This window comes from Apteryx mantelli, chromosome 10 (genome assembly GCF_036417845.1).
Source record: "Apteryx mantelli isolate bAptMan1 chromosome 10, bAptMan1.hap1, whole genome shotgun sequence".
In the NCBI taxonomy this organism is placed as follows: Eukaryota; Metazoa; Chordata; class Aves; order Apterygiformes; family Apterygidae; genus Apteryx; species Apteryx mantelli.
In genome coordinates, this window is record NC_089987.1 from 21,603,252 (window position 1) to 21,629,407 (window position 26,156).

At 46.3% G+C, this 26,156-nt stretch overlaps 1 protein-coding gene across 1 annotated transcript; it reads right to left on the minus strand.

The window, feature by feature from the left end:
- Window positions 1–1,937: 1,937 nt before the first annotated feature.
- On the minus strand, window positions 1,938–25,716 carry HSF4 (heat shock transcription factor 4). Its single transcript, XM_013941028.2, has 13 exons — window positions 25,594–25,716; window positions 21,270–21,378; window positions 20,467–20,594; window positions 19,977–20,101; window positions 17,325–17,400; window positions 15,317–15,381; window positions 12,252–12,351; window positions 10,992–11,116; window positions 8,295–8,519; window positions 6,752–6,857; window positions 5,224–5,289; window positions 3,663–3,750; window positions 1,938–2,382 (listed from the first exon to the last, which is right to left on the minus strand). The coding sequence occupies exons 1-13, from the start codon at window positions 25,714–25,716 to the stop codon at window positions 2,186–2,188; spliced, it is 1,533 nt and encodes a 510-aa protein (XP_013796482.2). The 3' UTR covers window positions 1,938–2,185.
- Window positions 25,717–26,156: the final 440 nt, after the last annotated feature.

Consider the following 26,156-nt stretch of genomic DNA (forward strand, 5'->3'; position numbering starts at 1 on the left):
CTTACAAGTAGTTATCCTAAGATGGTTCATTTTTCAACCACAACTAAGCAATTCAGTAAGAAATTGAAGCATATGTCTAACTTTGAGCTTATGATAGGCTTAATAAAAATAAGGACAACTACTCAGAAGCTCTAAGTTATGCATGTGCTTAAATACCTTATTGAATCAATACATTCAATGTTAACATTAAGGCTATCTGGCATGTAAAGATTCAGAGAAGGATGTAAATCTTGAGCAGGGATAACATACTCTTGTCAAGTGATATAAGACACCAGACAATTTTCCATTTCCTATGAGAAAAGGAGGAAACAGAGTACACCTCAACAAATTTTAGCTCTATACATTGCTGGAAGTGACATTATATGGTGGCAAATGGGCTGATCCAGAAGAACTTTCTAAGCACAAATCTGTCAAGAAAGGAAGCCCTGTCCATGATACACTCAAGCACATCATCTAAATACCAGACCAGCGGGGGCTGCCAGAATTTTCCCTTAGTCCTGAACACAAAAACAGTGGCTGGAATTAATTCAGAAGTTTGCACAACCTCACTTCTGCAAAGACTGTACCACTCAGGTGGTGACAGGAGCTCCCAGCATGCATATATCTGTAGTTAGCTGGGAAAAATGTGCTCAGTGTTTCTGAAATAATACATCTGTTCACATACTGATAAATGGATGGAGGAAAGGGCTGTGACAGGAAAGTCCATTTAAAATACATTTGTCTTATTAAGGAGAATTTGAGTTTGCATTTATCTGATTATATTTTGGGGTGGATGCTGCTTGACCATTCAAGGTGCTCAGAAATACGGTTTGGTACCATGAATCATCATGGCAATGAAAGTGGGCAGAGCATTTCTTCAAATGATATTGGCATGGCTTATACCTCCCTGTCTAGGCCCCTGGAAGGCCTGGGTTAGGTCTGAATTTCCTGGGTCTGCTTTACTGCATTTGAGTAGTTGGCTCAGTAGCTTTCTGAAGGAAATGCAACTTTAATTAGAGAATACTGAGATAAATAATACGTGGTAAAATCTACAGTTCTCAGAACTACAGCATAAAAAACAAAGCTCTGCTTTGTTGAGAAACTCATTCGTCAGAAACCACATGGAAGAGGGAGATGAATTCAACTTTTGGAGACTGGTCTCAGATGCACAAAGGACAAGAAGAAAAGTTAGTGGGGCATTGTGGACTTCTGCCTTCTCGCCTATAAGGAGCGGGTACCTGCAGCTGAAAGTGTTTCTAAAAAAGGGCTCCAAATGACTAACCTGGTTCATCAGATTTTGCATGTCAATAAGCCAACAGGCTCATCTGCTTCAGGGGAAACAAAATAGGACAAGGCCAAGATATAATTGGGCTGGATGGGAAACACTGAGCCAGCACCAAAACTAGGAGTGCATTCTCTCCGTCCTCTTCGCAAATGGAAAATGGTGTGTGCAGAAGAATCCTTTTTTTTTTTTTTTTTTTTTTAAATACTTTACATTGGAGAAAATAGATTGGAAAAAAGAAAAACCCTCTCAATTTGGCATGGGATGTTGTGGGGTCTGTGACAGTTTGTAGCTCCCCTAGGAGCCACAGCCACATTCTTAAGAATGGTCACCTGGAAAGAGGTCTTCTGCATACCCCAAGGGAATTTCATTTTCCTACTCAGCCTGGGAGGATAAGGGAGAGGCACAAGTATATTCCATTAAAAATAATAATAATAATAATAATAATGAGAGTATTTTTAGAGCATTGGGTTGGCATACAGAACCAATTTCCTATTAAAAAAAAAGCATTCAGAAGGCCCCTGCATCTCTGTGCTGATCTGTGCTGCCGCAACAAAATCCAACAGTTTGCCTTTGTAGATACTAGTCAGGATTGCTTTATTTTATGAAGTCCCTGAAAGACTTTCAAGCTACCCTTCACTCAAATTCTCATAAGATTTTCTTAGTAGGTCTGAAATTTGTTAAAGAACCCTCCCCCCCGATACACACCCAAAAGCAACATTTTGTTTTAAAATTATTATTCTAGACAAACACTGAAATTCAGGGGCGGAGAAGGTAATGCAACAGCTTCTGACAATTTCCATCTACTCCAAAAGAAAGGGCACAACTCTGTGCTGGGTTTCTGAGTCACTTCTGTTTCTTTACATTCAAACCTGCAGATGCTTGGATGGATGGGAGGGAGATGTAACTGTCTTGGAAGCTAAATCACTGGTTGTTGTCAGCTGAAGCACTCAGGTTTAACGGGATATCCCCCTGGATAGCTGCAGAGGACAGGTAAGAAGCCATATTTTCAGATGGAACATAAAGCGATGAACTTTCAGGCAAGCTGATAATGTCGTTTCCAAAGATTGACTGACGATCAATGAGGAACTGCTGGGTGCTTTCAAGAATGACATCTTTCCCTGGGAATGCAAACAGACAACAGAGAACTCACTTTCTGGAAGGCAATCTACCAGGCTTTATGAATTCAGAACAGCGAAGTGGCAAATCCCCACGGAAATCAGTAGGAGGTGAAGAGCTCGACTCCAGAAAAAAAGTGCTTGGAAACACTTGAGCAAAACTTGGACTCCTTCAAGAGCCCATTAAAATCAGTGGGGGTCTTTGCAGGTTGCCTAGCTGGGTTCTGCCTGAGTAGCTGAGATGCCTCACAGGAACTGAAAGAAGGATGACGAAATAGCCAGACACTCTGAAAAGTGGGTAAGAGCAGCTTCTTTTCTCCCTCAATCAAGAACTTTCTATTTTTCCTTATCTCTGCAGAAGGAGAAATCTGCCAATTGCCCCTTATTCCAGCATCGTGTCGTTGCATAGACAGTAGAGGCTTTGCAGACAAGGGACTCTCCTCTTGTGCAGTTTAGCCCCAGTCTGCTGAAGAACTCTTTCCAGCAAAGCTGGGCTTAGACACCTCTGTTGCTCATGCAAGCTGCTGGGCTTAAGGTAGAGCCTGGAAGTCTTTGAGCTATACACAATACTGAAAAACTCTGGGGTGCGTATAGGCGGCTACAGCATCAAAACTGAGGCTGACAAAAGCAGCTATTCTTTCAAGTCATGCCCACTTGAATACACATGAAAATAACGGCATATCACTATTCCAAGACCAGGAAAACACTTCTAGATTCATACTTGAGATCATTGACGCATTTTATCAGAGTCACTTAGGGAGGAGAAGCTCAGCTGCACAGCTGCCTTGAGGTCTGTTAAGTCTGGAGAAACTGAGAAATAACCTTTGCCCCTGGCTGCTAACAGCTCCAGTTTGACCTCCTGAGCAGCTACCCTGGTGGCAGCAGCAGGAGCCAGAGGGAAAGAGGGGAAACACTGGACTCGTACAGCTCTTAAAACTCCTAAATTTCACTTAGATCACCACACTGCTTTTAGGGGGTGATGAGCAGGCAGAAGAAACAGTGCAGACCTTTTGATGGATATGACGTGGCTCCAAGCAGGAACAGAGGTAGTTTAATTCTATTTAAACTTTGGTATATCCCCCATACTCTCCCCATTGCTCAATAACTACCTTAGCAGTTGTTGGGGAAACATTACTGACTGACCATCATGAAAGTGAAATAACAAAAGTTGTGGTTTTTTCCCCTCAAAGTGGCAAATGGTCAGTGCTGGACATTGCATCTAGCTGCTGGCATGTTTAACATTTTAATTACATTCCCATTCCCGAGTCTGCTAGTGCTCCTACCGGGACAGGTGTTGTTAAATGGTGGGTTGAACGCTTTCGAGGACAGCTCAGTCGCATTCTTCTCCAGATCCGCCGTGAGTTGCTGCATCTTGATGCAAAAATATAAACTACAATGTACAATCATACAAAGACAGGGCAGCTTGTTAGAACTAGGCCATTTCTGAAGGTCGGTGCTTTATTAGCGCTGCACAACATCCACCAGCAATGCAAGCTATCCTCCCTGGCCTGTCTCTCCTCCCAGCCTCATCTGCACTTTGTTAAAATCGCCAGCAGCATGTGCTCAAAGGCAGATACGCCTGAAGGAGAGGGCTGACGGAGACATAGTCCCTTGCTAGCACTGGTCTATATGGTATGACACTCAGGAGGAGACCAAATTACTGACATTGTGACTGTATCTGCCTGGCTGCTATTCAAAGCAAACCCACAGTCCCCTGCAGCCAGCAACATATATGAAAGAAATTTTCTTTCCTTTTGCCTGTGACTGTCTTTAAGTAAAGCAGCTTTTGCCTTTGTTTGCACTGTACATCTAGCTGCTGCAGCTGTTAGTCACAAGCTACTGTATGCTCAGAGCCTGTTGTCCTGTAGGACAAGCAAGCACAAGGGTAGACTGCTCCAGAGGCTGGGAAATTCCAGTGAACTGAAGGCCTGAACTACTGAACATGCAGCCTTCTCTTGGACTCTTTCAAAAGAGCTCTCCCCTTGCTTCCAAGACTTGGGAACATTATCCCTGTCTTCAGGGACTCTCTGTTCTAACCCTCAGGAAACGGAATTACCTTAGTAAATTCAAAACTATTAAATCAAATCCTAAAAAGGATAGTGATACCATGAAGAAGGCTTAGAGAACTTTGGCACTTCATTAGAACGGATTACACTTTCTTTGCATGTCTGCAGAAACGGCAGAACCATCCAGCTCCTTATCCTACTGAGCTGGCAGTGAGGGCTCTGAAAATTCTCCCCCAATAAAGCAGGGGAAAAAAAACCAAACAGTCACAAAACTCACATTTTCCCTCAATTTTTATTAGTTTGCCACATGCACTTCAAAAATGTCTGTGTCAATGGCAATTCCAAACGAATACTGCCAAACTGAATTTCTCCCAGTTTCCTCTATGCAGGCATGTATCATCCTCTGTTGTAGCTGGGTGTGTTTTCACTGCCCCTGAAATATGCAGGGATGGCTGCATTTTATAAAGGCATATTTGTAAGGGATTTGGCACAAAGGCGTTTTATGAACCTACAGTATTGTTAGGAAATGATGCAGTTAATTTTCAAAACAAGAACAGGTGAGTGACAAACACACCAAGGCAGAAAGTCTGAAGCAGCCAGTTTCAGTTAAAGACTCCAGGACACCATCAACACACATGTCTAAGCAAGCTCTGGTTGAATGGGAAAAATAGGTCAGGAGTATAAATTAACCCTGTCAGCCTAACCTCGGGAGATGCTTTACCACACTCTTCCCTCTGGCTGTGAAATAACCGATCATTCTTCAGCAATGAACAAGCTCTGCCTACAGGAAATTCTGCTTCGTACTTACATTATTATCTCAGAAATACACATCTCTTACCGGGGACAGACTGGCTTCCATTTCGGTCAAATTCCACTCACTCAAAGACAAACTGGGATTAAAGACCTGTCGGCAGAGAACTACGATTAGGGCTCTGAAAGGTGTAACAGTTTAAGACGCTCATGCCCTCAGCTGCGTGCCTGGCCCGTCTGCTGGAGGTGGTTGCTCTGCTGGTGGAGACGCCAGAAAGCAATGTCTGCCTGTGCCTCAGCTGCTGCGATGTAGCAATTAAAGCTACAGGCGAAGGCTCGTTTGTGTTGGTTTGCGGCCGACCTAGAAGAGCAACAGCTGAGTCGTGGGCACCTGCACTAATCCGCAGACCTTGCTGCCAGGCTAGTGCCTTCCAGAAGAGCGGCAGGGCACGTGGCTGGCGGAGCAACGTCTGAAACCAGGGCAGCTGTTTATCTCTGTGCACATGTACATTATAGCCCTTTTTTCTGCTCTTGGGCCCTAGGAACACTTTCAGATTCTCATTTTTTTTGTCAAAGTGTTTGAAAACACAGTAGCAAAGGGCAAATTGCTGCATCAGTCCCTCAGTGCCGGTTTCTTGGGAAGTCTGCACAATCTGGGAAATGGAGCTGCTGGTCTGGAGGGTGATTTCACGATTCACTCCCTCTTGCAACATGCAGTTACACAGAGAGAGGAAAGTGTGTCAGTAACAGGAAAACACCTCCTAACGAGGTGTCAAGAAGCAGAAACCACCATACTCAGTGACAGGGTAGACCATTAAAAAAAGCTTTTCATAAAGTCAAAATCAACCACGGACACTTAGGTTCTAAGAGAATAGAAGTAATTTTCTATGATTTCCCATTCCTGTTTATCTGCACAAATTCACCATGTGCCTAAATCTGAAGCATCTCAAGGGAACATATATTCTCTGACAGATGGATTCTTTCATAACATGCAGTTATTTGATTATCAGCATAAAGCATTTTATATTCTAACTGTATGTACAAAGAGAGGGAGAGAGAAGAAGAGAGAGCAGAAATTAAACCCTTATATTTCTGCATATATACTTAAGAAAAAAAGCCACCACTGATTTTCAGAGAAAAGTGCCCTTCCAGAATTCCGTAATTTGAGGAAAAGGGGAAAGTAATAGAGCTAAAAACAATGTAGGAGTATCCAAGATGCAGAATATGCAAAAAATAAACCACCACCCCTCCCAAACAATTAACAAACCAGCTGCAGAGTCATATTAAACCTATTTCACGTAAGAGTGGGAGTGCAAGTTTTTACAATCTTGTCTTTGCCCTATGCACTATGTTTTGTGCTCCTAGGGTAAGAAGTTCAGATACGTATATTTTCACAAGAAATAAAAATAAAAAATTAAAGTCTCAAATCCTGCAAGTTCCCACAAGCAGGTCAAAAGAAGTGCTGTGTTTGTATTGGCAGCATGTGACAGACAAAGTGTCACACGAGGCTACGCAGGAATAAGCAGTGTGGTCTATCCGTTTTGCTGCCCAAAGGCACAGCTGTGTATTTCATAGCTGTTTTATGTAGGCGCGTAGGCTGAGGGCCTGACACTCACATCCAGGACACTGGCAGGCTCCAGGCCGTACTGCTGGCTCCTCAGCAGCAGCTGCAGGCCTTCCAAACTCAAGTCGGTGCCCTCCAATGGGTCTGAAATATCTGTTCTGAGAAAAGACAAAGGGAAACACTGCCACAAATGAGAGACTTCCCAAGACCTCCTTACATTGCTGCAGGTGCCATCAAGAACAAGTTCTGCAGTTAACTTCCATTTCGTCTGCTAAGCTGCAGCCACGCTCTTCTCCTACTGGTGACATCTGCTGTATGTTCACCCGTTACATCAGTGCTGTTGGACTTCAGTCTTGGACTGTGGCAGACCACAACTTCAAAGGTGGCTCACCCAGAGCACCCCGTGGCTGAGCCTAACAAGACTGCTAATCTCCCCCTCGCAACAGGGCATCATTCTCTGGGTGTCCACATGCAGAATATTTACATGCCCTGGCTTCAAAATAACCAGACCTCTATCCCTTTGTACCAGATTTTTGCGCTTGGTGAACACAAGCTCTTAACTCTCCATCCCTGTGAGTGATTTCACTTGTTACTTTATTATTTTAAGTCATGATTTTATACCCATTTATAACAACTTGCTTGGGACTGCCTAGATTTTTACTCAGCTCTTCCAGTTCAAGGAGAGAAGCCTCACAAATGCAGCTAAGTTTCATGGGTTTTCGCTCTTAGTCAGAGGGAAGCTGAGATCTCTGCCAGGGTCAGCTTCCCAGCACCTTCCAGAAACACATGGCCCACATGATGGTGCCAGAAAGACTGGCTGCCCCTTGAAGATAGATCTAGAACAGACTCAGGAAAGCCAGCTGCCCTTCTAGAGCAACGAGGAGGTTTGCCCATACCTCAGAAAGATGATAGGAGGAGATGCAAAGGGAGAGCAGACTAAAGAGGAAACACCCTATACGACTTCACAGGACAGGAGAGGAAAAGGGGTCAAATTATTTCCTTATGGCATATAATTCCTCAAGCCCAATCCTGGGCCTCATAGATGCTTTGCTGCTTTACCAAATATATTTCTTGCTACAGAGCAGAGGTTACCAGAACAGTGGACTGCTCTCTTCCATCACTGTCTGTATATCGTCATACAAGTGACACCTTATTTACTGCACAGAAGCTCCAGTGACAAATATTTCCTTATAAGTTTATGTAACTAAAGACCCAACAAAGCAAATGACAGAGGGTGCACAAGCTACTGGAGATGCAGTCTGGTCCAGCGGCCTGCAAGTCTGCAAGCAGGGATGTTGGTTTGGGCTCCACTTCTGACTTGGGCCTTAGGCAAGTCCCTCTCACTGTGGAAAGTCTCTTTGTGCTCCCATGACTCTGATGAACAAGGTCTGATGGCTCTTGCTCTGTTGGGTCCTTCAAGCAAATCATCTGCAGATCCCCTACCCCAGGCTTCAAGGGTCCCCTAAGCAGGATCCACAGAGACAGGACAGAGCTCACAGGGTTGCACCAGGTGACTTGCAGTCAGCCTCCCCCCAGCTAACAGAAAGAGAGGGCAGTGAAACAGGCAGGGCCGCAGCTCTTCCTTGCTCCCTCACCTGTCCAGCAGTGCCCTTCTGCCTCTTCTCTCGGGTGGCTGCAAGGTCCCCGGCTGGGCTGCACCACAACTCCCTTTACCTTCCAAAACAGACTGAATCATGGCGACCGGGAGCACCGGGGGCTCAGCACAAGCCCGGCAGCTTGGCAGTGGGACATCAGGCTCAGTGGTGGCTTTCACTCCAGGGCTGACTGGCTCTTCCTTGATCAGCATGAGGCTCTTCTCCCTGGATCAAAGACAAGACTTAGCACCCCACGCACACATCTGCTCCACAAAGGCCCCGCACTACTGCGAAGGGCAACAGTACCAGGGTCTGTTTCCACTTCCCATCAAATTACCCCACAGAGTCTTTGCATTTACCAGGTGGGCAAATGAACTCTATCAGTACCCCTGTTTCCTTTTTGACGAGCTCCAAGGCCTGCCAAAGTAGGTGGAAAACCTTCAAGAAATGTGGGAGCGGCAGCTCTATTTTACTGAGCTTCCTGTGTGTGCATGCAAAGGGCTCCGTCAGAGGGAAGGGGGTTGTCCTGGCACAGCTGTGAAGGCTTAGATTTAAACTGCCAGATCAAGGCTGGGCATGTAACCAGGGGAAATATGAGAAGGGGTGGATCCTGGTGCCCTTTCCCAGCTGCACCACTAGATGGGTGGCTTGCTCCAGGAAGCTGTCTCAGGCCCGTACTAGGCTCTAGCACTAAAAGGGTGAAGCGAGTGAGAGAGGGTGGTGGTGTGTGCTGGGTCACTGGACAGGTTAAGTGTATGTGCAGAGTGCTTCTGCTATTGCAGGCCATGCAAAAACAAGAGTGACCGGGGGTAGAACATTTCCTGGAGATGTTGCAACAAGGAGGAGGATTTCTGCTTTCAGGATGTAACTAAGAGTCATTAACTCCATCTGGATGCTAATCCCTGGGAAATGTTCTGCAGTAATGGGTCTTCTTATCGCACAGAAGGTCTGTAAAGAGGCAGATCCAAAACATGCTCAGCTAGAATATTTTCAGTCACTTCATCGGTCATGGTTAGAGCAAATTCGTCCCATTAGGTTGTCTTGCAGACATGGAAAATTTTCTTCCATGTGTTGATCATTTCCCCGACGAGTGTTAGACCTGAGATAGGTTGCTTGGCTGAAAAGGGAGCCCTGAAGGAGAGGAGTCTCCACCCTAGAGATAGAAATGGGGTCAGTAAGACACCCCATGTTTCTTCAAGCTAATTCCCAGAGGAACTTTTCCCACTTTTCCTCAAATACACAGTCACTTCCAGTGTGACCGCTAGACATGAGGAGGGGAGGATGTGAGTCTAGGCTGAGCTCCCTAGAGATCCCAGTCAGGATCTGCTGGTCTGGCAGGATTAGAAACAGAGGCTATCAAGATCTGACAGTCTCAGACAGATGTTTTATTTGTTGAGAAGCTGAGGTTTGCCTTTTTCCAGTGGGAGGAGCACTCCATGTTATTCCTAGGACATATGATATCGAACTCTTAAACAGTAACACTTTCTATATAAAAAAACTACTCTATAATGTCTATAGAGACTTTAGAGCTCCCTGTAAACCCTGCACAGCAGAATCCAAAGTGACAAAGGCATGTAGCTCAACAGGAATGGGGAATGGAAATACTACTGAAAAGATAATATTATCTTACAACACTTGAAGACTAGCTTTGCTGAAACACAACACATGGGCATGTCCCACATATGGGATGATAAGTGACACTACAAAGCCTTCCTCAGCACTCCTTTCAGATCATCTTGTGAATCTTAAGCTCCCACCAGAAGCTTGTGCTGATTTAGCAGCTATCACACTCCTGAACTCACTGGAGACGTGGCTGGCTCAGATTCTCAAGAGTCATGTAGAGCCAGAGGCCACCAGATGGCACTCAATAATTAGCAGTAATAAGCAACTTAACTTGAAGGTTATATTAAAATTTTTCTCCTTTAGAAATGTCTTCCGGCGTGCAGTCTTTTACCTGAAGCTCTTTACATGCTTCTAGCTAATTTTATGGGTATAGTTTCAATTATTAGGTAGATTTACAGGAGATTTTTAGAAAATTTTTGCTTTGTCTCTATGTGTGAGAAACTGTTTCCATGATTCATCTGTCTAGCTACTTTCCACTGACATAGTTGCAGTTATGATTCTGCAACTAGCTCTAAAAACACTGCATATCTTTGCAGGAAGAGATAAGCACCAAAATACCTCTGCATTCAGTTCTTAAGTTCCTGGGACCTTTTCACAGAAAAGGTTGTCAAGCATCGGAAGTTGTTGTGATGCAACCTTTCTGTTCTCATTAGCACAAAGATGTAGAGTTTGATTCTGTTTCTTCTTTGTCAAAGCCAAGAGAAAATTTCCTTTTTCTCTTGCTCTCGAAAACGATACTGACAAGTGTTGGTATCTCATTCTTTGATAAAGTCTGGAACAGCCACTTTCTTGAAAACAAAGTGTAAAGAACCATGGAATACTTCTCAAAGAGGTGAGTGGAAGTTCTCAGCATGAAACTCGTGACTTCTTACTGAAAGTTATGCTGTTAATATCTCTACCTAATTCTGAAAATCTGCCCCATATCGCAAATTGGAAAAAAAAATTCCAGCCCATCATCTCTATAGAGATTTGTGATTCAGAGATTTTGGTAGAATTAGAGCCAGGAAATACTCTGCTGAAGTTACTAATTGTCCATACCTGATTCTCCTTGTTTTTAATCACAAACATATTTACCTGTCATTATCAGGAGAGAACTGCATATTTATTATGTTGGATGGCGATGCTTCAGTAACATCAGCGATGATGGGTCCTCCAGCAATTGCAGGGCTGCTTAAGCATGAGGCAGGTTCTGTTGATGGCTAAGAGGAAAGCAAAAATCATATACATTTATCCTTCTGAAGTAGTAAAGAGCATTAATAAATTACTTAGTTCTCCACTGGCCCAAGGAAGGGGAGAGACAGGCTACTGATTTATAAGAAAAAGCTCTCTACTCAGCTGCTTGAACTCCCCTCCCTCCAACACGCTCTGCCCAAGAGCTCTGGATAGCGGGGTGCACTGTCTCTCCTCCAACACCACCTGAAGTAGTGCCATCCTCTCGCTTGCTACAGAGGGCCACAGCTAACTGAAAAGATCCAGTTATCGCCCCAAGTAGTTAGTTTTCTCGCTACGCCCTTGAGCAAATCCTCCTTGTGCTGAAACCAAGGAGGTTCTTACCCACTATGCAACATTATCATTTCCTCTGGTCTTCTCCAACCACACAGAAGTGCAGGTATAAAATAGCCACTGTGACTGAAATGTCAGCTGCTGACAGATTTTACCCTGTCTGACATTTTGCTTAGATCACTTAGCTTCCTCTGGAGGGAAAGATCCAACTGCTCTGCAGGTGGGTTTACGTGCCATGACAATTCAAGTATTTTAACTGTGGGACATGAGCGTGGTAGCCCTGCTAGCAGCAGCCATCTGGCAGTAACGCAGCATAACCCTTTCTCCCTCAGGATGCACACAGCCTTTGCAGAAAGCATTCACTGCGTTGCTTAAACAATTGTCCCCTCTGGTGCCTGTTTTGGTAGGTTAGAGTGATGGGGATGCTCAGGGATTGCAGATATCTGGCTTTGGCCAGGAAGATCCTAGTTACCACTTCTAGAACAAACTTCTTTCTGTCCGCCCTTGCCGTGAGCCTGGCCATGGTAACCCTGGGCAGAACTTTGTGTGCAGGACCTGCCTTTCCCTCCCACATCCAGTGGCCTCTCACATTGCCCCAAGCAGGCAGCAGCAGAATACAGCAGCATGAGCATGGTGTTAGAACGCACCTCTCCCTGGAACAATCTATAGCTGAAGAAATAACAAATGTAACTCAGCTCTGCAAACCTTTTCTCTTCTTCATTGACAAACTCTTGCCAAATAGCTTACTCCTTAATCCATATTATTGCCTCAAACCTTTTCCCACTCTGGCCAAAGAAAACGCACAAAGCTCGGAGGCTGGAGCAAACTCACTGACTGAATGAAATAGGGGTCATGGAGAGGGTCCGTAGACAAATGCCGGCTGAATTTGGGCACTTGTGGGGTTGAGATCCCACTGTCAAGCATCAGAGGTCTGTGAAGAGAAAAACAAGAGGTTTGCTTTCCCAGCCACATATTAACTGACGGTTCCCTGGCTTTTCACAGAAGAAATGTCTCAGCCAAGGGTTGCTTCCACCCAGATATTTTGGTTTTCCTCAGCTGTAAGGTACTTTCTTGTCCAGTGTTGTGGACAAGGAAGAAAAACAACAGTCTTGAAGGAAGTCACTGTGAAAAATGGACTTTAAACAGCCATACAGAAGAGAAAGGATCTGGGTTTTTCTAGATCTTATTTGAAAGAGCCAAGTGAAATAAAATACATAGATTGCTACTTGTATCCCACATAAGGAAGAAAAAGATGAAGATATCTGAACCCACAATCAAAAGTAGCTCTGGAGTATACAAAAGTTTAGGATAGGAACCTCCAGAGTCCTCTGACTCCTCTTTACACAGGCTACAATTTACAAGCTTTTAGTGGATATCTGTAACTTGCAGTGAAGAAGGTCTTCTGCCTCAGCAAAATTATTTCTTTTTCCTTTTTGGAGTTTTGCTTTGTAACCCTACACACAAATATTCACAATACAACCACCACGTAAATCACATTGAAGTCAAAATCTTGCTGCAGCCCCATTGGTATTCTACATACATTCAAGTGGAAAAGATAGCATTTAGGTTTAAATGAAGATGTTTTGTAATAGAAGAAGCAGATGGACTAAACTTACGACAATGTGCTATTTCCAGATCACAGGCCGTTATTTGTCACTACCTGTATTATAAGAAGCGCTGTACATTGTTCAAAACAATACTTCATGGTACCTCTTCTGCTGCAACAGGACCTCTAGCTGTTCTTATCATACGCTGTCTGTGAAAGGGCTTACCGAACAGGGCAGTCCTACAAATGCTTCCTGGGGATGACTTCCATATGCTAGTTACTCCATTTTGGAGGACAAGGAGGTTTTAATGCCTCACTGTCCATCCTTCTCCCACAGTCTTTCACCTTGGCCTGCTACTCCCATGCTACCCACTAACACAAGTGAAAAAACAGGGGGATGGACAAAACAGAGCACAGCACAAACCCACTGCATACAGGCTTTTCAGAAATGACTGACAGGCTTTTCCAGACAGCTGGTGACAAGAAGTGGGGCTGCGTGTCGGGCCCTGTGGTGGGAGTGCTTTACGTTTAGCAAGCAAATGAAACCAAGAGAAAAAGAGAAGGGGCCTCAAAATGACACTGACATCATTCCACCATAAAACCTCTGGGGTTTTGTGATGTAAATGTTACCAACACCGCAGTACAGTCCCAGAGAAGCTGGGAGATAGTATAGTTTGACACCCATCCAGTACCGTTAATACTATGATGACCCTATAAAACTGCCTAGCAAATCCCTCTTCTCCTCCCACTGCCCACAATCAGGAGAAGCATCTCTTCAGTGTTCATTTAGAAGACAGTGGTTTGACTGAGAGCACTAAGGAAAGCCAACGCTGTTCCCCTGTTAATGTCTGAGAGGCCTGACAGAAGAAATTAATTCCCAGTTCCCCTTATCCTACAAACACTGGAACTGGATATGCTGGGAGAAACGCTGGGTTTGCTCTGACTGCAATTAGATCCTGCACTGAAGGGCATTACAAAGCAGGATTCAGTGACCACAGTACTTGAGATCTTGATATTGTTTAACAGCTTATTTAACAGACTTTTCTATTCTATGACGTTAACTGAAGATACAGAATGAAAAAGAACGTTTGAGTCATTCTGACATGGACCTTGTTATGGCATAGGCTACTCTTCAGTGCAAACAGGTATCACAGCCAGCCCTGTGACAATTACAAGTGTCCAGCTCTCTGCTCAGGAGCCAGAAATTAACCTCTCCATCCAACGTTCGTTATCAAAGTACTTTGGGCTTCAACCATGCAACAGCCTCCCAGGTCAGACTCCTACAAGACCTACAGATCTGCCCATCCCAGAAAGAAGAATATCCAAGAGAACAGGAAATCCAAAAGAACTGCTTATCCAAAGCAAAAGCTTAACTCAGAGCCACAAGAGGTAGAATGAATTTTCTATAAATGGACAGATACAAATGATACCACCGAGAAGATGTAAATGAACAGAACTTTATCACAGTCAGGCATATATCTTAGATGGTGCTAACAGGTAACAGCCACCAGGGAAGAAATCTCACCAGTCTTACCTCAGTTTTAGAGCTCAGGACCTTCTGATGAAGGTCTGGGTGCATCTCTAATTGGGAACCTCCACAAGGACACTATTCCAGGGCAGAGCTCTCTTTTATCATCACTGGTCTACTGCTATCCTAGCCTGCATGGGGCAAGTGGATATTCCTGTGTTGTCATCTGTGTGCTAAATCTTTTTGCAATCTCTGCATCTAAGGCTTCTCACTCTGGTGCTTTTCCTGCTACACTGTTTTATACTCAATCCAAGTAATTGGCCAAACTTAACTGGTGTTGAGATGAGGCCAAGATGATTCAAGCTCCTCTGTTCATTTGCCTTGAAGCATTTATTTATGATCCTAAAGATTCCCCTAGTTAAAACCTTTCTCCACCTCTGTGAGACCTGCAAGTTACACATCACCAAACCTGTCTTGGATACACACCCCATTCAGAGACTGCGGGTCAAACAAAAGGTGGCTGTGGGCCAGCTGGGCCTAAACGTGTTCCCACCAATGGCATGTGGTAATGCTGCCACCGGCATCAGTACGGCCAGCATTGGGGCCCTGCCCTTCCCCCGGCCACTAGTTAGCGTTCGCATCTCCTGTCTCAGTCTGTATTCCCCAAATAAAGGTCATGAGCTGACACGGTGCTTCTCTAAAGACCACTGAATGGGGCATGTCAGCAGGTCTGACTCGGCAGTTCATCCCATTCATTTCCCATCACCACGGTGTCCTGATCTGGTGACTGCCTGCCTGGGCAAGCTGAGCTTGTGCTTTTAGTGAGGGAACAGCATTATGCACCCGTGAGTGTGTGTGTGTGCACCACACAAGGGTACTTACAGCTTCCTCTTTATCCCAGTGCTGCTGGGGTTTGATTGGAGCTGGCCAAACAGAAACTGAATCAGCTGTCAGGAGAGATCAAAATCCAGTGTTAATCAGCAGGGTGATTCAGCACTCCCTGCTCTCACAGTCATTCTTATCTCACGCATTCCTCCCTTCTGACACCACCCCAAAGCTGGGAGCAGCCATGAAATATGGGAGCCAGATTGTGCGAGATGCTGGAGCCCAAAACAGGACTAAGTATTCCAAGTACCCTCAAATGACTTGCTTGGTTTTCAAGAGACACAGCCAAGCGCCTTCTTTGTTTCAGGTCTGCCAGATACACATGCTCTGCACTTCCTCTCTCCTCTTCCGTACATGCAAAAACCTCAGCTAGCCCCATTTGACCCAGGAATATGCCTGTGAAGTGCATGAGCAAACATTCCTAGGCCTGGAGCGAGGTGAGTCTCTTTAGAGACTTTTTTAAGAGGCTCTGTAAAGTCTAAGGTCTTTATAAAGACTGCAAATGAAAAAGGCAGTCCCCTAAGAGTTGCCCTGGATGGAGGTCTCCGCTCTTCTGGCTGAGTTTTTCAGGCCTGTGGAATTCAGCGTTGACATAACGGGCCACTAAAGAGGATGCAGGATGGATTTTGAGAGGAATCACCTAGCAACATATTCCCATGTCAGCTTAAGCCTAGAGCTCTACTTTGACCTCCAAACAAAGAGAGAATTATCATTATATACCACAGCTGTCTCTTACTCATTGCTCAGTATAACAAACAGAGTTGCACAAATGCCTCTGCAACGCACCATGAGTGGCGTGGCTGGACCTGCATTAGGCTGGAGGAACGTTCGATAGCCTCATGCATTTCCATCCAGTCCTAGGACTCTATGATGCCATGTGAGGGTCAGAATGTAGCTCTCTCTTAGGGCAACTGGGAAATGTGACTTGCTCAGTCACATCAGCACCATCCAGGAATCGCTGAGGAGGCCTTTTTTGTACAGGAGGTTCTAAATTTTAAGGGAGATGACTCCACCTTGTTTCTTCAGTCTGTTCTCCTGCGTAACTTACACTAGAGGCTTGCACAGTAATTCCTCAGCTGGCCCAACAGCACCAGAAAATATAACAGTTCCTGGAGCTCTCCACAGGCTGGGGGAATGGCTAGCCAATTCTGCTGCCTACAGCTTTAGTGGCAGCCGGATGGGGAGGCTCTTCTCTCCCCTGCATGGCCATCCTCTGCTGTGCCTCTTGCAGGGCTCTGGAGGAGCCTGTGAACTCCACCATCGCTGGAAGAACAAGAACCTGGTTCTCTGGTCACACAGAAAATCCAGTGCAGCTCCCCAGGTAACAAAGACTGATGCAGCTGCTGATTGTGAAGGGTGAGAAGTCCAGCATTACCACGCAGCTATTAAAACCCACGTGCCTTTCCCTGTTCAAGGAAACAGTTACCATGACAATCCCTATTTGTGATGCTCCGTGTACTCGCTTTGATGAGGGCAGGATCAAGGATCTAACACTCGGGCCTAGAACATGCAAGATCTGCTCTCACTGCCATAGGTACCAGTCCTGTTGCCACCAGGCTGGAGTCTGCGTCAGAGCTCTGCAATCCTGTCCTGGAAGAACAAGGAGCAAGAGCTTTTCAAAGACCCTCCTGTGACTTGTCCAAGAGAAAGAGGAAGCTTTGGGAAGCCCAACCAGAACATAGACAGTACAGGGCAATCAGAGAGAGTCGTGCTGCCTTGTTCTACAACAACATCAGGGCCAGGGTCAAAGTGCTCAGGACTCTGACAGAGAAGTGGTTTTTAACACCACAGCAAGGACTGACAGGGAAAGGAAAATCTGCTTGAGAGTTTTATGCTTTGTTAATGAACATTTCCCACAGGACACATAAGATCTTCACATGATTAGAAAGGGAAAATTCATATAATGCAATATGAAAGCCTGGAGAAGAGTATGGGGCAAGAAAAAATAGAGAGGAGGACCTACACCGGCCAGTACAAGGGAGTTTGGTGTTTATATGATCACTACCTTGTTGATCACTTTCTGTTGCTGTGTGTGGTTCTGACGGAGAGAAACAACTTCCCGCCAGAGAACTTCATTTTGCCTGAAAGTGAAACAGAAACCTCTCATGAGCACAGAAATGCCCCACCAGCCAACAGTGCTGCCATAATACACGGTAGATCCAATTTTGCAAAGTCTGTCTCACTTTATCAGGCCTCTTGCAGCGTTTGGCACTTTCCAAATGTCCCAGCTACTGGGGTCACACAATTACTTTTCTTGTTTTTCCTAGACTTCAGAACTGCAGAGCAAAACTTGAAAAAACATACCCCACCAGTTCAAAAGGGAGGGGAAGAAGGGGAAGAGGAGAACACACGTGTGTCTGGTTTTTATGCCACATCTGGGCCAAACTCAAAATTTCAGCAGGGCCTGATTTGTGATTTTGAATGATTTGGATCACCAAGACTATTCTTGCTGCCGGAGCCAAGAAAACCTGACCTCTCTGCCACTGTCCTCAATGCAGTAAAGACCAAGAGAACCTATGTAATTCTGCCTGCTCAAACCTCATATATTTGGTGATACAAAGGCATGTTTTGGAACAACTGGAGTAGCTAGAGGGACGTTTCTGCATTTGAACAAGCAGAGCCTTGAGCTTGGAAGACTGTAATGACCTTCTTATTAGTGGGAGTCACAGATTTCATCCAGGGCAGTCCTGTGTTCTGCTCCAGCTTGCAATTGCATAGACCATATCCAGGCCTTAGTTTCTCTCTGCAAATACAGCGCTCACAGGAGTTACCCGTTTCCTTGACCATTCAGCCCCAGGAACTGGGATGGGGGAGATGCACAGATTATTTGCCATGCTGCCTCCAAATCTGGATTCAAGCCAAGTCCATGATATAAAAGATTTTGACAGTGAATTTGTCTCAGGAACATAAATGTACCAAAACTGAGAGGCCAACAGAACCTTTCATATAAATGCAACTTATAAACCCTTTTGCTACATGTCTTTTAGGCTGTTTTTGTCTTTGTAATGTGGATTGACACTAAAATGGGGAAGATAAGGCCCACCAGCTCCATCCAGTTAATCAGCTCCAATTAGGGAAGTATCTGCCTTAGCACAGCAGCTTGGGCTTGTACAGCAGGAATCCCTGGAGTGAACTTTCTGCACTGGTACAGACAGGATTTCCAGCAAAGCAGCTTTCCTAAGACTGACAGCTTGCACTGGAGTTATGCCCTAATGTTATTTCACCAATGCAAATTTTTTAATGTGGTCACAGCCTGGAATTTCTGGTCTTTGTTAGCTTATAAGAGTTATGTCCTTTTAATCAGTTAAATGCAATTTTGCCTTCTGACAGCTGATGGAGGGAGAGAGCAAACCAAAAGGGAGAATGAAATAAAAGCAAGGCCAAATCACTGATGCTGGAATTCCTTAAAAATTAAATAAGATACAAGCCCAAAGAGAGACTCTCATTGTCACTGTACCTGGATTTCATGGTGTGATTTCACACACATGCGAAACATGGGAGGCATTAAAAATTGAGGAAGGATAAAAATACTTAGCCTATTGCATGTAAGGTGCTGGGCTGCTATGAAGTTTCACAGTATCTGGTGTTCTTTCAAAACCCAGGATACCAGTTTCATCCAATGATGCATGATTCTCAGCTTTCATCACAGAAGTTGTTTCTGGATCATACTGTTTAAAAAGACTTGAAAAATCTGAAGTGCTCTCTAAGGATTAAAGCCCTGGAGGCAAATAAAAAACACTCCAAGTGTGTGATCACTAAAACCGTATCCGTTTACTAAATTCCTAGTGACCATGTCTGACTCAAAGTCTCAGATTCTCAGAGAGCTGGAGGCTGGGAAACTACATGCAAGAAGCACTGTATATGCTTGTTCTGCTCTTATAGAACAATTTTGGCTATGTCAGAAGATAGGGTCTTGGGAAAGACAGGCTCATAGGCCAAACCAGTACAGCCATTCTTATGTTCTTATATTTTTAGACCACTCATATATTTTGGAGGATGATACAGACTGATTTCTGATTTTTAAATATCTGGAGCAGGCACCACTGCATTTCTGCTCAGCACTCTCCTAGGGATGAGGAAGAATTACATCTCTTTTTACCACAATCTTTTCTATCTGGAGGAAATACAGACATCTGAGTTAAGTCCTCAGGTTATGCACATATTTCCTGCATGACCTCTTCTGTGCCTCCCTCATCTGTAAATGGTATATATAGATGGAGAAAATACATCTACCTTTCACGTGAGACAGAGAGACTGAGCATTAATTCATATTTGTAGAGCACTGGGAACTGTTTGCATAAAAATCCTACACGTTATTGTCTCAATGGATCTAGTCTCTCTGTCTGAACAGACGGTCGGCCCTTGAGATACACCAGGCCTGGGGACAACAGTCTCAAGGTAAATCCTGCATTAGTGCCTGCTCTGGTCATGCTTACTGCTAGAGAATATGTTCTTTGCACAAACCCACGTTTCCAAAGTTAGGACAAGGATATTTAAGCAGAGAAGAGATTCCTAGCGGAAGGCCACGCTGGCTCGGCACGTCGTCCCTGGGAGGCGTGCAAGGCTCCTCCTGCCAAGCATTCCCCCAGACCAACAACTCCTTCGAGGAGCAAACGCCTGCAAGAAGCAGCCTGAACTGAAGTAGGATTCAACTCACTGCTTCATGTCCTGCACTTGACACTCCATGTTCTCTTGCTGACTTCTCAGTATCTGTACCTCGTATAGCAACCTGCTGAGGTCCTCCTGGCGCATCTTGGTCTCCTCGCTTTTCACTACCGACACCTGAGGGAAAAAATCAAGGGTGGCTTTTACCAGCGCAAGAAACGCTGCGGACAGACACGGTCATGGCTGCGGCTCAGGCGCGGGACTTCCACCAGCTGGGCGCCGGCGTGCCCAAATACCGGGAGGGTCTGTTGGGAGCGGGCACTTATTTCGGAGCAGCTCGGGTGAAAAGGTAATTTAAGGAACAGGGAGGAACTGAACTAGGCGTTCGGCTGGAGACGTCCGAGGGACGGGAAACCAGTACACGCCGTTCCTCCCAGGACAGAGGGCTCGGCCGCCGAAGGAAGCTCCCCTGAGGCCGCGCGCCCGCGGGGAGGCAGCGGTCGCCATGTGGAACCTTCCAGAAGGCGCCGGGGGGCCCTCACCTTCCTTTTGATGTGCTCCAGGAGGTGCTCGTGGCCCTGCAGGAAGCAGAGGTGCTGGAACTCGGTGTCGTCGCGCTCGGGCTTCACCAGGCCGCCCTGCTCGATGTTCACCACCTTCCTGAAGCCGTCTGCGCGGAGAGGCGAGGGTGAGGCGCCGGCGCCCCGCGCCCCCTCCGGCCTTCCTCCCCGCGGCTGCCACAGGGCAGTCTCCGAATCAACGCCAAATAAACCTCACCGGGCCGCGTGCTTCCCTTCCTAGGCACTGTTGCCGCGCAGCACGTTCATGAGGAGGTTACGCTGCGTCTGAAATCCTTCAAAAATATGCTCTAACGGTCTAATATTTGCCACAGCGCTGTTCCGTGCTTAAATAGTAAAGGGAAAACTTTGCCGAGGAACTTGGTCAATTGGTCACTAGAAAACTGGACTTTTAGACAGAGACTTTTAAACAGCACCAGGCTGCTGAAAAAAGGCCCCTTAAGGCATGTAGCGGAAAATACTAATGTGTTGTCAGATTGTTGGAAGAGAAGCAGAGAACTGGTAGCCAGGATTTCCTAGCCCACAACTTAGGATTTAATCTAAGAGAAATTTCTCGCTGGAAGCTGCAGACTCCCCTGGCACCTGAGCGCGAGCGCCTCCCTCGGCAAATTCGGTAACGTCGCGGTAACGCACGCCTGTGCATGCGTGCGTGCGAGGTCTCAGCTCTTGGACGCACAGCTCCCTTTCACCCTTCCACTCTCCCACTCCCACCGTTTCGCCAGCACCTGTAGGACCTGTACGGCCTCGGAGCTGGCGGTCGAACTTACACATGTTCAGCTGCCGGACAAAACTGGCCATGTTGTTGTGTTTGAAATACTTGGGCAGCACCTCCTTGGCAAACCGTCCTTGGTCGAACACATGGAAGCTGGTGCCATTCTGCAAAGGAGACAACGGTGAAGTCGGAGAGCGGCGCGCCCACGACCACCCGAGAGCGGCCCAGGAGGACGCAGTTCCCTGGAGTCCTACAGCGGGGGAAGCTGTACTCTGAGCTGCCACCTTGGAGCGAGAAGAGTGACAACGGCCTTCAGCAAAGGATGTTCTGGTACAGCCAGTACTCTGTGACTGTGTTTCTAACCTTTCTGCACTAAGCTTTGCCACCGCTTAGTTGCAAAGTACCGCCTTGGGTATCAGAAAGCAGCTACAGACTTTTACACCCAAATAGCTCATAACTCATGACTGCAGCCTCCCTCTTGCTTGGACCTCGCAGAAGGGCTCTGGTGCCTGAAGAAGGTCCACGAAAGCAGGAAGCTCCATTACAGCCCCTTGACCTGCTTGTACGGGTCTGACTCAAACCCGTCTCCTCCAGAGCACAGCAGTCCCAGGGGGAGCACAAGAAACACAGCAAGGCAGGAAAGCAAATTGTCCACAGAGAGGCTGCACTGATTCAAAAACTTTAGACACCTTCTCTTGATTATTTTTGAAAGGACAGAGCTGCAGGAGCAACCACAAACTTGGCCAAATAGAGCATATAAATTTTAACAGTCATACCTTACAGTCCCAGCTCAGCAACATGCATTTTAACATGGTAAAAGAGCTGTTTTTGAAGTTGTGTTTCCAAGAACTGATTGCAAAACAATGCAAACTGTTCTGGGGTCACTGACACATCGGCACACTGCAGGCTGGGTGCTTTCACTGCCTGGCCTTCTACCTGCTGACAGTTAAGGGAGTAGGGACAGGGCCCATGAGATGCAATGCACTGAGGCTGCCTTGAAATATTTTGCAAACAGCAAGCCACGTGGGCTTTTTAAGGGACAGAAGAATTTTCAATTAATTTTCATTTGTAACCGATGCTTAGAAGCAGTTTTCTTCTAAACCTCTGACCTGAACAGCACCAGTGTCTCCAAGATTCGGGGGCAGGGGGATTACCTTAAATCTCTGTTCCGGATGGGGGGGTGGGGGGACAGCGCTGGGAGTTTGGAGGAATGAAGAATCATGATTTCAGACATGGAGTTTGGAGCACGTGGCGTTTTGCAAACTTGCAGAGAATGCTGTCTTTCAGGGGCTTGGGCTGGCTTTGCTTGCAGAGGGAAACAGCTGCTAAGAGCTGTCTGGGGAACCACCCAGCTGCGCAGCCTGAGCTAAACGCGGCTTTTTGGAGGGGCAGGCAAGATGCAGAGAGCTATGCTGGGGCAAAGGTGCCAGCAGATATTGGGGACTTACCAACTCCGCTGCAGCTGTGTTTCAAAGGACCCTTAGCTGAAGACACCGGGGTCAGCGCAGCGTTGGCAGGGAGGAGTGCGGGTGACCAGCGCAGCCCCGTCGTCCTGCTGCGTTCAGCGTTACCAGCAGTCACGTGGTGCGGCTGCCCGGTGGGTTTATTTCACAACAGACCAGTTTTGATAAAGGAGGCCAGTATTTCGCAAGAGTGAGCGCTCCGGCTCCGCAGGCAATAGGAGCGTACCAGTGCCGTGCAGGTCCCCCCACGCACCCATCACAGGGGCTGTGTCCGTACAGCTGCTCTCGGAGCTGCCTGGAAGCTTCTAAAGCAAGGAGCACCACCAGCACCACGAGAAGGCTCGGCGACTACAGAGAGACCGGTGTGTGCGCCTGCAGCTTGCCCGTGTCACCAGGAAACAGCCAGCTGGCAAACCCCGCTGCCCTACTTGCCGCCACTACGTTTCCATTGCTGGATGGTGCCAGCTCCCTCACTCGTCTGCTCTAGCAGCTCACCCTGCACATCCACAGATGTACGGCACTGACGAACGCTCTGGCTCAGCTGTACTTGTCACTCCTTGTTCACTACTGCAAGCACTTAACATGACCGTTTGCCTGGACAAAAGACCAGTCCCCCATCACTGGCATCTCTCCTATTGCTCCTCACCCCATGCAGCAGAACCAGAGCCCAGTCAGGTACTTTGGAGAGTCACTGATCATCTGTGCACTGAGATGTTCCTCACAAGCTGTGCCTGCAGCGCTCCCAGACATGCCACAGTCTCCAGATACTGCAAAGGCTGCCCTAGGGACAGAGTGGCTTCATCCTGCTTCCCTTGTGCTCCTTCCCACTCCCACCTGGGATACAGCCATGTGTCCCAGGCTGGGCCCACTGATGTAAAATGAGAGCGTTCACACGAGGGTTTCATGTACTTGGACATCTCTTTATGGGCTCCCTTGAGGTCATTCCTTTGAACTCAGGGTCACAATGTGCTCAGCCAGAAACACACATCCTTGTGCCCCACAGAAGCTGGCACGCTCAGAAGGGTTCCTACAACCACGAGGGACTTCAGAGTCACTGTGTGTTCACCAGTGAACGCAGTGGCACGTGCACGGTAAGGCCGCTGCTTCCCAGACTCACCGTGCACGTGCCAGAGTGTCAGCCTGTTCGCATGCAGCAGCCGTGTCCTGGTTGCCTCGCACCACAGGAGCACAAGCTGGGAAAGACTTCAAAAGCCTTCTCTGTCCAAGGCAGAGCTGACTCTCCATATGCCATTCTTGGCAGATGCTTGTCTTAACTGGCTTTGACAGACCCCCGATGACAAAGACCTTGTGCCCTGCCAAGGCAAGCTGCTCCAGGAATTTGCTATCTCTGGCTAGGAGTTTTTCCTAACTGAATCTTCCATGCTGAAATACATTTCATTACCTCTTGTCCGATCTACCGTGGACACAGACTGCAGACTTTTCCTTTCCACCTTGCAGCAGCCTTTAACGTATATATAAACTGCCACCATGTTTCCTCTCCATCTCTCTTCTTCAAGCTAAAGAACCACAGTTTATTCAATCTCTCCTTATAGGTCCTTTTTCCTAAGAGCTCTGATTACATTCAGAAATCTTAGGCACGCACACAATTCCTCAGCTCCAACAGCGCTGGTGGGCAGAAGAGGGGGATGTGACATGGGAAACCCAGACATCCAGAAGCCTTAGCCAAACTTCCCAAGCAGGCAGCTGTAGCCCATGTGGGGTTTCAGGAAAGCGGAGCACAGGGAGGGGTCAAAAATAACAGTTGACTTAACAGCAACATCTGTAATATTGCAAGTGTAACAGAGAGGGAACTATTTATACATGTTAGAAAATCCTCCTCAGTTTGAAAGCCCTTATTTAAAACATATGATACAAAAACTCAGTCGTTCTGAGAGATGTGGCCATGTACTACCAACTTCAGAGAGCAATCATTGACTCAAATAACAACGTAGCTTAAATCCCAACTCAAGTTTTGAATGAAAAATGTACTGAACACAAACACATGACAGAAAGGCTGGTTCAGACTTTTTTCCCTTTAAATCTGCCTTTATTATAGAGTCTTACTTTTGAAGAATAAGTTTACGCACACAACATATCTGATAACTCCCTGCTGAAGACAAATCACGCCACTATTTGCAGCAAGTCTTAATCAGGTCAAAAGCAAAAACAACATGGTTTCAAAGTCCTGTACCATAGAGACAAATAAATCATTTTAATTCTCTGATTGCACTTATTGTATTAAAGCCTCAGTGGCAAATAAGAAGCCAAAGCAAAACAATCTCTTGTTATCAAGCTGTACAGACAACACATCACCATGATCATCATACAGACTAGCTCAAAATCTAGTAAAGCTCTTCCAAAGCGTTTAGCAAGGTAGGGTGCCAATCTGAAATCTCTTTAAGCTGTGGGTTTCAGCCTGTGGTTGGAAGGCTGTTTGTGGCAGTCTGCTGGCTACTTCTGTGGCACTTGTGAAAGGCAGCTAAGAAATACATGTGAAACACACAAACACCAGTGAAATTCATAAAGGGCTTTGCACCTTTTCTGGAAAATTGTAGGGAACCACAGACTGACACAAAGTGAAAATCCCCTCTCTTAAAGAGTCTGCATTTTTAGGAGGTTCAATTTTAGACATCCTTTAAGACGTTTCAAGTGCAATGTGTAAATACTGTTATTATTAAAACACTCCCAAATCAGTAGTCCCTTTGAAATAGAAAAGCCACAATAGTCCAAATAAGTAACACCAAGCATATACAAAAAGCTCCTCTAAAGAGCCATCAGTGGTTTCCCTCTCCCAGTTAACTGGCTAGCACTTGTAAAGCAAAGGGAAATTACTGGGCAATGCCGTGATATCAGCTGGGCCTTGCACCTGGGTTTCTCCAGGTACTCCAAGTGACAACCGGTATTCGCTGTACTCACAGTACTCCAGCAAATGAGATGGTTCGTTTCAGGATCTTCCACCAGCGTCCAGAGTTTGGTTAGGAAGGCTGGCACATTGCTGGAGTATCCATCCATCACCAGAGAACAGGGTGAATCTTGCATAGTTTTTTCAGCGTTCCAGCTACACTAACTCCATTGCTCCCAGCGCAGCTGCCTCCCTGCATGCATGTGTCAGACAGAGAATGAACCACTGAATTTTATCCCGGGCCAGTGGAAAGTAGGCTCCCTGGGAGTCACATCAGCAGTGCTGCTCACACTCTTAAAAACTCAGCACAATGCGACGGCATCACCAGCCCAGAGAACAATACACAGAATGAAAATGCACTGCAGCAGATCTCGCAGAGCTGTGAATGAATAAACATGCAGCGTCATGCAAAGGGAACACGTGCTGCACACCTTCCCCTGGAAGGCCAGCACGTCACTGGAACGGACCCACCTGCTGACAGGTCTGCGGGACACCCAGGAGCAGCAGCACCTGCTTTGTGAAGGCGCTTGAATTGTTATTTGGGAACTCGCTTGTCCTAAAAGTTGGACGGCACAGA